Consider the following 17,730-nt stretch of genomic DNA (forward strand, 5'->3'; position numbering starts at 1 on the left):
AGAGATTTAAAGTCACAGGTGCCTTTATAGCGAGAGAGGGGGAAGGAAGGAGAGAGGAAGGGGTATGGATGTTGAAATGGGGCAGGTGGAAATCAAAGGAAGTGTTTGGGGGGGAGGGAGGGACGGGGGGGGCGGCAGCTTAAAAGGCACAGGTGTGTGTGTGTGTGTGTGTGTGTGTGTGTGTGTGTGTGTGTTTCTGGTGGTGGGGTACGTTTTAAAAAGGGATTTATATGGGCAGATGGACGTTTGGTGCCTTTCGAGAGAGCGGATGTTTTAGGGGCCGTGAAAATTAGGGTGGAAGGAGAGAGAAAGGATTTTTTAACTGTCGGCAGGTGCGACTCGGAGCCTTATGGCCATCTGGGCCTGTGAGTTGTGTTAGCCCTCAACCTCTATATTATTTTGATGACTCTCACTATGCTAATAGGAAGATACGTAGACTGGGTTAACTGTGGCTGGACCGGTGAACTTTTCACGAAGTGGCAACTACATTATGACAGTGGTGTTGTTAGTCTGACACATAGATGCGGTCCCTTTACCAAAACAACACACACACACACACACACCTGCCCTCTCCACCCCTCCCTTTACCCAGAACTAATTACAAGCGGTTAGTGTTTGTCATCACGTTGTTTGGGTGGGAGATTAAGAACACCTCTCTGTTAATTTGTAATCAGCTGTTTGTTAATTAGCTAACCTGTTGTAAGTGGCCTTAAGGGCCGTTGTGTAATTAGCTAAGCTGCTGGAAGCGACGAGTGTGTGTTGACATTGACCTGAAGCATCCACTCGACCGTCCCAGCCACTGTCGTCGTGTCTGTCGTCTGCTCACGGTCACGGTCACCCTGGACAAGGAGGTGGCCTTCAATCAATTATTATACCCTCAGCCCATTATGTTTGTTCAGGGAACACACACACATAATGCATAAACTGCTGTGTTATATACACACACACACACACACACACACACACACACACACACACACACACACACCGGGCATGTACGGACACACACGCACACACACCCACACCCCTAGTACCCGTACCCACTACCTCACCAGCCTACTACTTTCCAAGCATTCCTGGAGAAGAAGTACCAAAAAACTACAAAACACACACACACACACACACACGCATTCTTTTGAACATTTACATCTTCATATAAAACAACATCCCACCTAAATGAACAGCATCTGTGTTGGAGCGGTTTTTAACTCCTCACTTCAAAGGCACTTGTTTACTCTCCTGCCTCCCGACATTGTCTCTGGTAATTAAACGGACGTGTTGAAATTGATGGTTTAATTATACAGGGCTTGTTATGCAGAGGAGACGACGGGGGGTGAGCTGATATGCCCAATAAATACATTGCATATTGTTTTATTGAACCTCGGACTGTTTGTGTGCGTGTGTTTGCATGTGTGTGTGTGTGTTCACATGCACGCCTATACGTGCGTGAACACGTATTTTGCCCCTCCCCTAACAAGCTAGTAACATGCTCAGTGCGTGTGTGGGTGAGAATGAAAATAAAAAAGTGAGATGAATTGCGATCGATCCCTGCTGGTCGACTCTATTGATCACACAGCACATTCAACCCAGCTGTACTCCACCCAGTGCATTCATTCAACACCCTCTGAAAACAGCCACTCGTTTTTACATCCCCCTCTTTACAATCAGACAGGAGAACCAACAATCATGTTGCTAAATATATATGTGGGTGTGTGGGATAGTGTACAAGAATACATGGTGCAGAAATGGTGTTTGTGTGTGTGTGTGTGTGTGTGTGTGTGTGTGTGTGTGTGTGTGTGTGTGTAGATACAAGAGGTATGGTGTGTGTAGATACAAGAGGAGTGTGTGTGTGTGTGTAGATACAAGAGGTGTGTGTGTGTGTGTGTGTGTGTGTGTGTGTGTGTGTGTGTAGATACAAGAGGTATGGTGTGTGTAGATACAAGAGGAGTGTGTGTGTGTGTAGATACAAGAGGTGTGTGTGTGTGTGTAGATACAAGAGGTATGGTGTGTGTAGATACAAGAGGAGTGTGTGTGTGTGTGTAGATACAAGAGGTGTGTGTGTGTGTGTGTGTGTAGATACAAGAGGTATGGTGTGTGTAGATACAAGAGGTATGGTGTGTGTAGATACAAGAGGAGTGTGTGTGTGTGTGTGTGTGTGTGTGTGTGTGTGTGTAGATACAAGAGGTATGGTGAGTGCGGTGCTTCTGTTTTATTTTTAGAGCCAGGTCTATTAATGCACACACACACACACACACACACACACACCATACCTCTTGTATCTACACACACATGCTGTACATGTACATCTCACACCTCCCCTCCCTTCTCATTCAATATGTCTAAACCTACACACAGAACAGTGCTACCTGTCTGCCAGGCAATAGTTTTCCTCTCTATGCCCTCTAGATGTGTCATGTAAGAGCTGTTACCACACAACACTGCAGTGTTCAGTGTGTGTGTGTGTGTGTGTTTCCCATCATAATCTCATATTTGAATCTCACAAATAATAATGGTGTGTTGTGCCGTCACTAAGCTGTGGTACTACTGTATGAACACAGAAGGGAATAAGGGAATAGAGCAATCTGGAAGGAATTCTGTTGACATGACTTCATCGTCTCACTCTTCACCCCTTGGCTAACACTTAAGCTGACAAAAATATTCAAGGTTATGAGGCCACATTACAGCAACTGTAACTATGCCTCGCGAGTTGTGTATACATCAGCTTTCAACCCTCAACCTTGTGGGGACACACAATTGATACCCATTCAAAATCCTATTTTCATTAACCCCTAACCTTAACCTTAAACCTAACCTTTAACCCCTCAGCCTAATTCGAACAACTGCTCTCCGCACCTCTCTGATTCAGAGGGGTTGGATTAAATGCAGAAGACACATTTCGGTTGAATGCTTTCATTTGTACAACTGATTAGGTATCACCTTTCCCTAACCCCAACACTTAATTCTAACCCAACCCTAAATCCCTTAGAAATAGCCTTTTTCCTTGTGGGGACTGGCAAAATGTCCCCAGTTGGTCAAATGTTGGTTTGTTTACTGTTCTTCTGGTCCCCACAAGTATTGTTAAACATGTCTACACACACACACACACACACACACACACACACACACACACACACACACACGCTCCGGCTCTGTCTACAGGAATAGTGTGTGCGGCCACCGCTCCACTCTGCTCCGGCTGGCAGTTTTCTCAAATGAGTGGAGATGAATCGGTACGGTGAGGTGGAATGGCGCAGCAGTTATTTAAGGCTCTGTAGGTGCTTGGCCATATGCTCTATTCTTCTACTCGGGGGGGGGGGGCTGACGTCCGGTGGTTGGACCAGTGTGGAGGACAAGAGAGAGAGAGAGAGAGAAAAGCAGGGGAGGATGGAAATGAGGACGTGGAGGTGGAAAGAGGTGTGGGTGGCTGTGGAGGGGAATTATTTCTGGAGAACCTATATCACACACATCTCCCGACTCGATATTAGGACTTAGGAAGACGATGCAAGGGAAACAAATAACGTATTGCAGAAATGGATAATTATCTTTTGATTTCCCTGTATTTTACAAATACTTTTTACCTTGTTAGGTAAGATGGTCCCTCCAGTGGTGCTAAACTCCAGACACTTACAGTAGATATCCATTCGTTCTTTCTAGAGGTCGACCGATTATGATTTTTCAACGCCGATACCGATTATTGGAGGACCAAAAAAAAGGCGATACCGATTAATCAGCCTTTTAATTTTTTTTTTTTTTTTTTACAATTTGCAATAATGACAATTACAACAATACTGAATGAACACTTATTTTAACTTAATATAATACATCAATAAAATCAATTTAGCCTCAAATAAATAATGAAACATGTTCAATTTGGTTTAAATAATGCAAAAACAAAGTGTTGGAGAAGAAAGTAAAAGTGCAATATTTGCCATGTAAGAAAGCTAACGTTTAAGTTCCTTGCTCAGAACATGAGAACATATGAAAGCTGGTGGTTCCTTTTAACATGAGTCTTCAATATTCCCAGGTAAGAAGTTTTAGGTTGTAGTTATTATAAGAATTGTAGGACTATTTCCCTCTATACCATTTGTATTTCATTAACCTTTGACTATTGGATGTTCTTATAGGCACTTTAGTATTGCCAGTGTAACAGTATAGCTTCCGTCCCTCTCCTCGTTCTTCCCTGGGCTCGAACCAGGAACACAATGACAACAGCCACCCTCGAAGCAGCGTTACCCATGCAGAGCAAGGGGAACAACAACTCCAAGTCTCAGAGCAAGTGACGTTTGAAACGCTAATAGCGCACACCCCGCTAACTAGCTAGCCATTTCACATTGGTTACACCAGCCTCATCTCGGGAGATGATAGACTTGAAGTCATAAACAGCGCAATGCTTGACGCACAACTAAGAGCTGCTGGCAAAACGCACGAAAGTGCTGTTTGAATGAATGCTTACGAGCCTGCTTCTGCCTACCACTGCTGAGTCAGATACTTGTATGCTTGTATGCTCAGTCAGATTATATGCAACGCAGGACACGCTAGATAAACTAGTAATATCATCAACCATGTGTAGTTAACTAGTGATTATGATTGATTGTTTTTTATAAGATAAGTTTAATGCTAGCTAGCAACTTACCTTGGCTTATTGCATTCGCGTAACAGGCAGTCAGTCTCCTTGTGGAGTGCAACGAGAGGCAGGTTATAGCGTTGGACTAGTTAACTATAAGGTTGCAAGATTGGATCCCCCGAGCTGACAAGGTGAAAATCTGTCGTTCTGCCCCCGAACGAGGCAGTTAACCCAACCTACCTAGGCCGTCATTGAAAATAAGAATGTGTTCTTAACTGACTTGCCTAGTTAAATAAAGATTTAGTAAAGGTGTAAAAAAAACAAAAAAAACAATCTGCCTAATCGGTGTCCAAAATCGATTGTAATGAAAACTTGAAATCAGCACTAATTAATTGGCCATTCCGATTAATCGGTCAACCTCTAGTTCTTTCTTACACATCTACATGTAGCCTACTCTATATGGTCCTGTATGCAACCAACTGTATCATGGAGGGTGGGGAGTGGAAGGTGCCAGGCCCAGAGTGGATGGTGCCAGGCCCAAATGCTGGCCCGCTGTTGTGCCTACAATCTTAGAAAAAAAAGGTGCTATCCTAGAACCTAAAGCGGTTATTCGGCCGTCCCCATAGGAGAACCCTTTGAAGAAGGGTTCCAGGAAGAACCCTTTTGGTTCCATGTAGAACCCTAGAACCCTATCACTGTCAAACGCTCCCAAAAAACTTCAGCGAGTAGGCCTTTCTAATCGACCTGGCCCGGGTATCCTGGGAGGATATTGACCTCATTCCATCAGTAGAAGATGACTGGTCGTTATTTAAAAGCGATTTCCTCACAATCTTAAATAAGCATGCCCCATTCAAAAAATGTAGAACCAGGAACAGATATAGCCCGTGGTTCACTCCAGATCTGACTGCCCTTGACCAGCACAAAAACATCCTGTGGCGAACGGCATTAGCATCGAATAGCCCCCGCGATTTGCAACTTTTTAGGGAAGTTAGGAACCAATATACACAGGCAGTTAGGAAAGCTAAGGCTAGCTTTTTCAAACAGAATGTTCATTCTGCAGCACAAACTCCAAACAGTTCTGGGACACTGTAAAGTCCATGGAGAATAAGAGCACCTCCTCCCAGCTGCCCACTGCACTGAGGATAGGAAACGCTGTCACCACCGATAAATCCACAATAATTGAGAATTTCAAAAAGCATTTTTCTACAGCTGTCCATGCTTTCCACCTGGCCACCCCTACCCTGGTCAACAGCCCTGCACCCCCCACAGCAACTTGCCCAAGCCTCCATTTCCATTTCTCCTTCACCCAAATCCAGATAGCTGATGCTCTGAAAGATCTGCAAAATCTGGACTCCTACAAATCAGCAGGGCTAGACAATCTGGACCCTCTCTTTCTAAAATGATCAGCCGAAATAGTTGCAACCCCTATTACTAGCCTGTTCAACCTCACTTTTGTATCGTCTGAGATCCCCAAAGATTGGAAAGCTGCCGCGGTCATCCCCCTCTTCAAAGAGGGAGTCACTCTAGACCCAAACTGCTACAGACCTATATCTATCCTACCCTTCCTTTCTAAGGTCTTTGAAAGCCAAGCTAACAAACAGATCACCGACCATTTCGAATCCCAGCGTACCTTCTCCGCTATGCAATCTGGTTTCCGAGCTGGTCATGGGTGCACCTCAGCCACGCTCAAGGTCCTAAACGATATCATAACCACCATTGATAAAAGACAGTACTGTGCAGCTGTATTCATCAACCTGGCCAAGGCTTTCGACTCTGTCAATCACCATATTCTTATCGGCAGACTCAACAACCTTGGTTTCTCAAATGACTGCCTCGCCTGGTTCACCAACTACTTCTCAGATAGAGTTCAGTGTGTCAAATCGGAGGGCCTGTTGTCCGGACCTCTGTCAGTCTCTATGGGGGTGCCACAGGGATAAATTCTCGGGCCGACTCTTTTCTCTGTATACATCAACGATGTCGCTCTTGCTGTTGGTGATTCTCTGATTCTCTGATGCAGACGACACCATTCTGTATACTTCTGGCCCTTCTTTGGACACCAGATGAGCTTCAATGCCATTATTTCGCCACTATGGCCTATTTATTGCCTTACCTCTCTTTATCTTACCTCATTTGCACACACTGTATATAGACTTTAATATATATATATATTATGTTATTGACTGTATGTTTGTTTATTCCATCTGTGTTGTTGTTTGTGTCACACTGCTTTGCTTTTTCTTGGCGAAGTCGCAGTTGTAAATGAGAACTTGTTCTCAACTAGCCTACCTGGTTAAATAAAGGTGAAATAAAAATATTGGGTTCCATATAGAACCCTTTCCCCAGAAAATTCTACATGGAGCCCAAAATAGTTCTACCTTGAACCAAAAATGGGGACAGCCACAGAACCCATTTGGAACCCTTTTTTCGAAGTGTGTACGGTCAGGGGAGGGAGAGGAGGGCCTCGGTGGGCAGACCGACATGCAGGCAGCTCACTGCTCTCTCACGTTAGCCGCTCCAGAGGAATCCACAACCCAGCATGCTCTCTGTCTGCTCTCCCTCTCTCTGACACGGCGGGCCCGGCAGCAGACATTACCATAATTGGGTTTTCTACATGACGGGACAGAATAAGTAATAATGTCATTTTATTTACAACCCCCTCCCCTCTTGTCCTGGTCCGAGGAGCTATCACCCCCCCCACCCGTCCTCCTCATCCCCTTCACATACACTCATCCTACCAACCTCCCCCTCTCTATCTCATCCCTCTCTCTCTCTGGCTGGTGCGAGTCGTTCTCGTCTGGCTGCCACGGCGCGTAGGTCAAGCGATGGCTTTTTGATCAGCTCCTGTCCAAAGCCATCAGGGCTGAGAGGACTGTAATGGAGGAGCAGGGTGACAAACAGAATGTAGGGGAAGGAATAAGACTGCCAGTTTCCCATTAGAGCGTGGGATAAATGGCCCCTGGCCCCCACCTCCCTCCCAGCTCCCCATACCCCCACTAGCCCACTCCAACACCAGCCTAAATCACATGAGTGAAGGGGGCCGGGATTGGACATTAGTGGCGCAAATGACTGCGGTGATTGCACCCCTCTTCCCAAAATCACATCAGATAAATAGAGAGATGTGTGTAAGGAAATAGGAGGGGTGTTGGGGACGGGAAATGGGGGAGTAACTGACTGGTCTCATCCCCCGTTCTCTCCCTCCCTCCCTCTCTCTCCCTCTCTCGTTTCATCGCCTTTCTGCTTTTCTTATCTGTTTTGTTTGGGTTTGACTGCGGCCAAAAGGCGAGGCACCGCCAGCCTGACAGAGAGATTTATTGATTTAACAACTAGCAGAATTCGGAAAGACAACAAAAACACAAAATGGAAGGGCCAGACCGAGATGCCAAAGTTTGAGAAGAAGTGATATGACGCCGAGCTACTCTCTGCTAAAACGCTGATGTGATTACATTTAATTTGTTATCATTCCCCAAGTCAAATGAAACAGACTAGTGTGTGTGTGTCACCTCCAGCCCTAACATTGTGTTGAGACAGTACAGAGTGAAAAGGAACACAGTCATCCTCATTAATCATAACACCGTCTAAACCCGTGTCTCTCTGTCTCTCTGTCTGTCGGTCTCCTCTCCTACAAGACTACACACATCTGGAAACCCCCTGACGTGAGATGAAGCTAGGGTTTACTTTGTTTGGTAACAGTCAAGGCTTCCCTGTTACATGTCCACAGACGTGCAGTCGGCCTGTTACTGATAGTGTAGTTTGATGCACATAATATAGATGGACTGTCCACTAACCACTTTTTTCAGAACAATGTAGATCTTCCGTGGGGTTGATGATGTTTATTATGTGTACGTGTGTGCGGTGCCTGAGAAATGGCGTGACGTTTAGTGTGTGCGTTGCGGTGACATGGCGTGGCTTGATCCGGGCCGTTTGTGACAGCACAGTCCTCGGACACATCCTGGCCGCGCCACCACCTGTCCCCTTGACGTCCCGGAGCAGAAGTGACAGGCGCCTTTACGCCCGTGCAGATGGCCCCGCTCACAGCCATCACCCGCTAGGCAAGCTAAACCACCGGGGACGGCACGCCAAACCCCTCCCCTCGCTCCCGTCTCCCCTCATAAGTGCGTCTAGGTCTAGGACACATTGAGGAGGCGGGATTCGGTCACCAGTCGGATTTTGAGTCGTTGTGTTCGATCAGGTTTCATGAATGGCTGAACTGATAAAGCTGTCCTATTTCTGTTTATTTATTTTGTTTGGGGGGGGGGGGGGCATTGTCATCTGCTTGCAATTTAATCACAGCGTCAAAATATATAGATTTTATGTTTCACAATTCTCTACCTAGGTGTAATTTTTTGATGTGTTTCATCGTAAGATCCCATATTCATGGTTTCTGAAGCCTTCCCCTTTCCAACCTGTGATTTTACAGATGTTTTAGGTCGTTCTTTTGTCTGCAGGCTCTCTTTGTTGTTTCCATGACAACATGAGGGGATAAGCATTGATTGACAGCTATCGTCAAAGGGTTTCCTTCACGTCCTGTCGTTCACCATTCCCCTCCCCTCCCTGTCTGTATTTTGTCATTCACTCACAGACAGTTTTCTCCCGTTCCATTCACCCTTTCATTCCGTAGATTTGTGGGGCTGCCAAAATGCCGTTTTTGGCACCGATGATGTGGACATAGTTATTCACATGGGTTCACTGGAACTGATCAGAGGCTAGTGACGACTGAATAGCCATTTTACTGTATGATTTCATAGTCCTCTTTCTTTTCAAGCACAGGTTGGCCGTTGGCGAGGGGAAGGCTGGCGTAATAACGGGGACATGTTTTACAGTTAGAGCTTGTACAGTATACAGCTAATGCTAATCTGCTGTGTTACGGATTTTCAGAGTTTTAGGGAACTGTCTCAGCTTCTGTCTGTCAGTGGGATTGAAACACAGCCAGGTTCTCCTGTGCTGCGCTCGTTTCCCTCCAAATCCTGTCAGGAATCAAGAGAATGAGGAGAATACAGTATGTGGCTCGTTTGGAGAGAAGGGCCTATCAGTCATAGACAGAAAATACAAACCTATAGACAACGTTAGGGCCTTTATGTTCGAAAGCTACCGTGTTAAAACCTACACGTATGAGAACATGCGAATGGCACACACCAATGCAGGCACACACACACACATAAACGGGCGCACGTGCACACACACACACACACACTTCCATATGCAGCTGCTCGCCTTTTTTCCCTCCCATCTCCTCTCAGGCAGCAGTAAATGGTGCCAGTGTACATATATCAGGTATTATGTCCACTTAGATTATGATATGACAGGTTAGCGTGCTGTTTGAAGCTGACAGCACATCTGTTTCATCAGGAGAGACTGATGCTGGCATCTGGGACACACATCTCACCACGGAGGAAGGAGATAAAGGGAGAACTGAGGGGGCCGTCTTTCCTGTCTCCCTCCCTTGCTCCGTCTCTTGCTCTCTCTCTCTCCACCTCTTTTTACTCTGTTCCCCCCCTCTCCCTGACGTTCTACTTGCTCGCAGACTCCCTTACAATATTTTCCCTTATTCTCTCTCTCTCTCTCTCTCGTACCTGTTATGTTGTAGTTTCATCCCCTGTGTTTTTTGATGATAAGTTGTTTACACGCTGTATGTGTCAGGGAAAATAATACAGAACGCCATGTATAGTATGACCCATACCCATGTCTACCCCTCAAACATAACAGAGACAGTCAAGGAGTGTCACTCCCCTATTTGTCATTGTAGAGATGACTTGACAGTGCTGTCTGGTATTTAATATCATTGTATTTGTTAACTCAGTGAGAGTGGCCTGAAGGAGATGCAGCAACATCCCAGAATGAGTGTTTTGTTTCCCTCCCTCCTGATTGGTTGCGTAAGCTCACCATGTGAAGGACTAAATAAAGTGAAGTTCACGGTGTGTGTGTGTGTGTGTGTGTGCGTGCATGTGTGGTGTGTACAGTGGGGAAAAAAGTATTTAGTCAGCCACCAATTGTGCAAGTTCTCCCACTTAAAAAGATGAGAGGCCTGTAATTTTCATCATAGGTACACTTCAACTATGACAGACAAAATGAGAAGAAAAAAAATCCAGAAAATCAAAAAATTTTAAGGAATTTATTAGCAAATTATTGTGGAAAATAAGTATTTGGTCAATAACAAAAGTTTCTCAATACTTTGTTATATACCCTTTGTTGGCAATGACAGAGGTCAAACGTTTTCTGTAAGTCTTCACAAGGTTTTCACACACTGTTGCTGGTATTTTGGCCCATTCCTCCATGCAGATCTCCTCTAGAGCAGTGATGTTTTGGGGCTGTTGTGTGTGTGTGTGCGTGTATGATTGGGTGTAGAGATAAGGCATGAGGGAGAAGGAAAGGAGGGGAGTCAAGTAGCTGGCTGACAAGGCTACACACTTAGCGATATCCTAGGGAACAGGAGGCATGGGCAATGAAATAGGCGAGTAAAGAAAGAAAATGTCAACACTTTAGTGTCTTCTTTCTCTATAAAACTAGATTTCTTCACCACTGACACTCAGACATACTCATGCGCGCGCACACACACACACAGATAAAAGCCCATATTTCCTGCAACAGATTATTCATCACTAGGTTTTGTCAGTGGTCGTGTTAATGCATTGTAAATCTTTTATTTCACTTTGTTGACCTCCTTTTTCCCTTTTCTCTATTGCTCTCTCTTCCAGCTTACTCGCCAGAGGACGAGTTTAAGGCAGGAGCAGTCGACGAGGAACACCTGCAGGATGACGGGCTGTCACTGAACGGGGAGGACACTGCGTACCTTTGCAACGAGGGAGAGGATGGAGGCCAGCCGCCCAGCTACCGGGCCTCTCCACTCAGCAACGGCACCAACCCAGACGCTGGTTACGGCTCCCCGCTCAGCGATGCCAGCGACCGGCTCACTGACTTCAAGAGCACCTCCTCCAGGGATGGCCATGACAGGGAGGAAGCCCCCCTCCCCTCTGGACTGAACAATGGCCTCTCCCTGAGGGACAGCCTGGCTCAGATGAAAGCTGTCTATGCAAACCTGATCTCAGATGCTTCCTGGTCCAGCATTGCCATGGACATCATGAAAGCCACACCGGCTACTGCTGGCGCCATCCCCATCCCCACCGCCACCAGCCCCACCGCTACCACCACACACAACAACAACCACAGTGAGAACAGCAATGCTAGCAGCCACCACCACAATGGGAGAAGAAGTACCGCCACTGCCTACCACCACAGAAGCAGTGGCAGCTCTAACGGCACCGCGGCTAACTCCATCAGTAGCAACAGTGGCACCAGCAGTGGCGGTGGCGGTGCTAGTAACGGTGGGGCTGTGGCCTATGACTGGCACCAGGCAGCCTTGGCTAAGACCCTCCAGCATACCCCTTACCAACTGCTGCCTGAGCCCAGCCTGTTCAGCACGGTGCAGCTCTACCGCCAGAACAACAAGCTCTACGGCTCAGTCTTCACCGGCGCCAGCAAGTTCCGCTGCAAAGACTGCAGCGGCGCCTACGACACGTTGGTGGGGCTCACGGTCCACATGAACGAGTCGGGCCACTACCGTGACGACAACAAGGACAAGGAGGAAGAGCGGGGCAAGCGCTGGTCCAAGCCCCGCAAGCGCTCCCTGATGGAGATGGAGGGCAAAGAGGACGCTCAGAAGGTGCTCAAGTGCATGTACTGCGGCCACTCCTTCGAGTCTCTGCAGGACCTGAGCGTTCACATGATCAAGACCAAGCATTATCAGAAAGTGCCTCTCAAAGAACCGGTGCCAGCCCTGGCCACTAAACTGATGCCCTCTGCCAAAAAAAGAGCCCTCCAGGACGCCCTGGTATCCCCATGCTCCCCAGACTCTGTACATGGTAGCGGTGGCCACATGCCCCAAGGGGACATTGGGAAAGACCCCAAGTCCACGACAAACCCCTATGTCACACCCAACAACCGCTACGGCTATCAGAACGGTGCCAGCTACACTTGGCAGTTCGAGGCTCGCAAGGCACAGATCCTGAAGTGCATGGAGTGCGGGAGCTCCCACGATACACTGCAGCAGCTGACTGCCCACATGATGGTCACGGGTCACTTCCTCAAGGTCACCAACTCTGCCTCAAAAAAGGGCAAGCAGCTAGTGTTTGACCCAGTGGTGGAGGAGAAGATCCAATCCATCCCTCTGCCACCCACCACCAACAGGCTTCCAGTCCCCAGTGTCAAATCTCAGCCTGTCTCCCCTGCACTCTCCTGCGGCTCTGACGAAAAAAGAGAACCGGAAGACGAGAGGATGGAGGCGAGCGAACCAGGGGAGAAAAAGATCAAAGAGGAGATGGAAGAGCCAGGTGAGAAGATTGAGGTGAACGCTGGGTCGTATAAGTATCTGACAGAGGAGGACCTGGAGGAGGCTCCTAAAGGAGGTTTGGACATCCTCAAATCCCTGGAGAACACTGTGTCCAGTGCCATCAGCAAGGCCCAGACGGGCACGCCTCAGTGGGGTGGTGGCTACCCCAGCATCCACGCTGCTTACCAGCTCCAGGGCCACATGAAGCATGCAGCACTGCACTCCTCAGTCCAGAGTGTGCAGATCCAGCCGGTGTTCAACAGCGGGCTCCGCGGGCTGGTGACCCAGGACTCCAGCTCAGTGATCCACTCCCCCAGGAGCCCTGCATCTCCGCCCTCTCGCAGGAGCAATGTTACTGCCATGGAAGAGCTGGTGGAGAAGGTCACAAGGAAAGCTGTTGCTGCTGCTGTGAAGAAAGAGGAGAAGTTGGTCAGCTTGGACCGCCACAGCCATCCATCCTCCCTCAAGTCGCCGTCTCCTGTACTGAAAGAGCAGAGGGACCACCACTCAGCACCCAATGACTTCACCGTCGGGAAGCCCCTCGTGAGGAACAGCAGCCCTGGAAATGTAGAGTCAGAGCTGCTCTGCAAAAAGGAGCCCAAAGAGAGCCTGGTAGACAACCACCACAGCCATTCAAACAACGGCCCAGAGACTCGCCAGTCACCCATCACCAACGGCACCAACAGCTTGGGCATCATCACCGATCACTCACCAGAGAGGCCTTTCATCAACCCCCTCAGCGCACTTCAGTCAATCATGAACAACCACCTGGGCAAGGCCTCCAAGCCCGTCAGCCCCGCGGGCGACCCGCTAGCCATGCTCTACAAGATCAGCAACAGCGTGATGGAGAAACCGGCCTTTAACCAGACTCAAGCCAAGCAACCCGAGCCCATCAACTGCTACTATCAATACGAGAGCAACGACCAGCCTATGGACCTGAGGAAGTCCAAAAACAGCAACAACAACAACAACAGCAACAGCAACAGCAGCATAAATGGTAACAAACCCATAATGTCAAGCCTGTCTCTGTCTGACATTTCTTCTCCTCTGAGAGAGAATGCTTTGATGGACATCTCAGACATGGTGAAGAACCTTACAGGCAGGCTGACACCCAAGTCCTCCGCCCCGTCATCCATCTCCGAGAAGTCGGACGCAGACGGCAGTGCGTTCGAGGATGCTCTGGATGACCTCTCCCCGGTCCAGAAGAGGAAAGGGCGGCAGTCCAACTGGAACCCCCAGCACCTCCTCATCCTCCAGGCTCAGTTCTGCTCTAGCCTGCGGGAGACCCCGGAGGGCCGCTATGCCATGACGGACCTCGGCCCCCAAGAGCGGGTTCACATCTGTAAGTTCACAGGCCTCTCCATGACCACCATCTCTCACTGGCTGGCCAACGTCAAGTACCAGCTCCGGCGGACTGGCGGGACCAAGTTCCTGAAGAACATGGACTCCTGCCAGCCTGTGTTCCTCTGCGGTGACTGTGCCTCGCAGTTCAGGACTGCGTCCGCCTACATCGGCCACCTGGAGTCTCACCTGGGCTTCAGCTTGAAGGACCTGTCCAAGCTGTCCAATGAGCACCTACGGGAGCAGCAGGCTGCCTCCAAAGTGATCACAGACAAAATGACTTTTGGCAGCACCCTGGCATCCCTGACCTCACCAGACGACGACACTGGCTCAGTTTACCAGTGCAGGCTTTGCAATCGGACATTCGTCAGCAAGCACGCGGTCAAACTGCACCTCAGCAAGACCCATGGCAAGTCACCAGAAGATCACCTGGTGTTCGTCACTGCTCTTGAGAAACTGGAGAAGTAGTAGAGGGGTCTGGTGCTGAGGGAAGAGACAGATAAACAGACAGAAAGACGGCTGTGTAACTGACCAGAATTTCATTGCACTAAGATAACATTGTTCACAGTTACTGCACTGGGCCAAACTGAGCTGCCAGAATCAGTCTTATTTTTTTGTTGTGATACTGCCTGACTGGACCATGTCTTATTAGATTTTTTTTGCCAAGCTTTTTTAACACTTATTTTGTAATGTATTTATATGCTATTTGTCTGATCTGTGCATGTATTTTAGTGAACCAAGGTTAAACACACGTTTTTTTGTATCTTTTCATGACAAAAAAAACGACTACTGTTTCAATGGTGACTAAAGTGGTGAAAACGAATTAAGGGGAAAAGAAAACTGTACAATACTTGATATGAAGAAGGTGAAAAATCATTGTACACACCAAAAGAATGGAAGAACCCCTTCAAAGGCTGAAGTAGCACCTTATAGACATTTAAGATTTTATTTGTAAAGAGAACATGTTTTAAGATATTCTGCATTTGTCAAAATATGTTTTAATTTGAAAGATAAATTATTTTCTTCTCTCGGTTCTTGTCACTCTGCAACATCTTTGATAATGAATGGCCTGCTCAGAAATCTGTCAGTGTATGACAGAACTAAACAGATAATGTAAACATTCAGAGTAATTGAAATGCTGCTTTCGGTTACATATCAGTCAGTGAAAATGAATAGCCGTACAGTATGCAAGTTTGCTAAAAAAAAAAAAAAACTTTTATGTGAAGTATCACTTACAGTAATTTTCCAATTGTATGGTTTGTTACCAACTCCTCTTTTTAAAATTTTGCTGCTTTGAATTCAACCATAAAAAGAGCAGTCCTTTACATGTAAATGACTCGCAGTGAAATGTCATACTCCATAAGACATATCTTGCCATTTGCAATAGCTCAACATTCTTTGTTCTTAAAGGTGTGTGCATTCTTTAACTTTTATATCATCATTTTATATAATAAAAAAAGAATAAAAAATGTTTAAAAAAAATTGTGTATATAGATATATACTGTAGATCCACAAAAATGTCATTTTTTAAGAAATAAGAATTTAGCTTCTTTGGCTTGGTTTACAGAAATGATTTGAATTATACTTGCATCCAGTTTGATGCATGATATGGTGTGAAAAAGAATTAAGCGATGCACAATGACTATACATTTCAATGTTTTATCAATGATATTGTAAAAAAAAATATTTCTAGCACCGATTAGTTTGTTTCATTTTTGTTTTTTCTCAATTGTAAAATAAATCTCAAAGCAGTTCTTGTTAACAGTCATGCATTTGTGATTGTGTGTTAATTTTGCATGGAAGTACATACAGTTGAAGTCGGAAGTTTTACGTACCCTTAGGTTGGCGTCATTAAAACTTGTTTTTCAAACACTCCACAAATGTCTTGTTAACAAACTATAGTTTTGGCAAGTCGGTTAGGACATCTACTTTGTGCATGACACAAGTCATTTTTCCAACAATTGTTTACAGACAGATTATTTCACTTATAATTCACTGTATCACAATTCCAGTGGGTCAGAAGTTTACATACACTAAGTTGACTGTGCCTTTAAACAGCTTGGAAAATTCCAGAAAATGTTGTCATGGCTTTAGAAGCTTCTGATAGGCTAACTGACATCTTTTGAGTCAATTGGAGGTGTACCTGTGGATGTATTTCAAGGCCTACCTTCGAACTCACTGCCTCTTTGCTTGACATCATGGGAAAATAAAAAATAAATCAGCCAAGACCTCAGAAAACAAATTGTAGACTTCCACAAGTCTGGTTAATCCTTGCGGACAATTTCCAAACGCATGAAGGTACCACATTCATCTGTACAAACAATAGTATGAAAGTATAAATACCATGGGACCACACAGCCGTCCTACCGCCCAGGAAGGAGACGCGTTCTGTCTCCTAGAGATTAATGTACTTTGGTGCGAAAAGTGCAAATCAATCCCAGAACAACAGCAAAGGACCTTGTGAAGACGCTGGAGGAACCAGGTACAAAAGTATCTATATCCACAGTAAAACGAGTCCTATATCAACATAACTGAAAGGCCGCTCAGCAAGGAAGAAGCCACTGCTTCAAAACCGCTATAAAAAGCCAGACTACGGTTTGCAACTGCACATGGGGACAAAGATCGTACTTTTTGAAGACATGTCCTCTGGTCTGATGAAACAAAAATAGAACTGTTTGGCCATAATGACCATTGTTATGTTTGGAGGAAAAAGGGGGAGGCTTGCAAGCCGAAGAACACCATCCCAACTGTGAAGCACGGGGGTGGCAGCATCATGTTGTGGGGGTGCTTTGCTGCAGGAGGGACTGGTGCACTTCACAAAATAGATGGCATCATGAGGATGGAAAATTATGTGGATATATTGAAGCAACATCTCAAGACATCAGTCAGGAAGTTAAAGCTTGGTCGTAAATGGGTCTTCCAAATGGACAATGACCTCAAGCATACAGTGGGGAGAACGAGTATTTGATAACCTGCAAAATCGGCAGTGTTTCCTACTTACAAAGCATGTAGAGGTCTAATTTTTTTAATCATATGTACACTTCAACTGTGAGAGATGGAATCTAAAACAAAAATCCTGAAAATCACATTGTATGATTTTTAAGTAATTAATTAGCATTTTATTGTATGACATAAGTATTTGATCACCTACCAACCAGTAAAAATTCCGGCTCTCACAGACCTGTTAGTTTTTCTTTAAGAAGCCCCCCTGTTCTCCACTCATTACCTGTATTAACTGCACCTGTTTGAACTCGTTACCTGAATAAAAGACACCTGTCCACACACTCAATCAAACAGACTCCAACCTCTCCACAATGGCCAAGACCAGAGAGCTGTGTAAGGACATCAGGGATAAAATTGTAGACCTGCACAAGGCTAGGATGGGCTACAGGACAATAGGCAAGCAGCTTGGTGAGAAGGCAACAACTGTTGGCGCAATTATTAGAAAATGGAAGAAGTTCAAGATGATGGTCAATCACCCTCGGTCTGGGGCGCCATGCAA

General features: G+C 46.3%; 1 protein-coding gene across 2 annotated transcripts in view; it reads left to right on the top strand.

Annotated features, from left to right (window-relative positions):
• Positions 1-15,996, top strand: part of LOC115105820 (teashirt homolog 1-like) — a 42,588-nt gene extending 26,592 nt beyond the window's left edge. For both annotated transcript variants that reach the window (XM_029628242.2, XM_029628235.2), the window contains exon 3: positions 11,257-15,996. In XM_029628242.2, the coding sequence (XP_029484102.1) occupies positions 11,257-14,696 (3,440 nt within the window). In that variant the 3' untranslated portion in view covers positions 14,697-15,996. The remainder of the gene's footprint in view (positions 1-11,256) is intronic.
• Positions 15,997-17,730: the final 1,734 nt, after the last annotated feature.

The sequence above is a fragment of the Oncorhynchus nerka genome, linkage group LG3 (genome assembly GCF_034236695.1).
Source record: "Oncorhynchus nerka isolate Pitt River linkage group LG3, Oner_Uvic_2.0, whole genome shotgun sequence".
In the NCBI taxonomy this organism is placed as follows: domain Eukaryota; kingdom Metazoa; phylum Chordata; class Actinopteri; order Salmoniformes; family Salmonidae; genus Oncorhynchus; species Oncorhynchus nerka.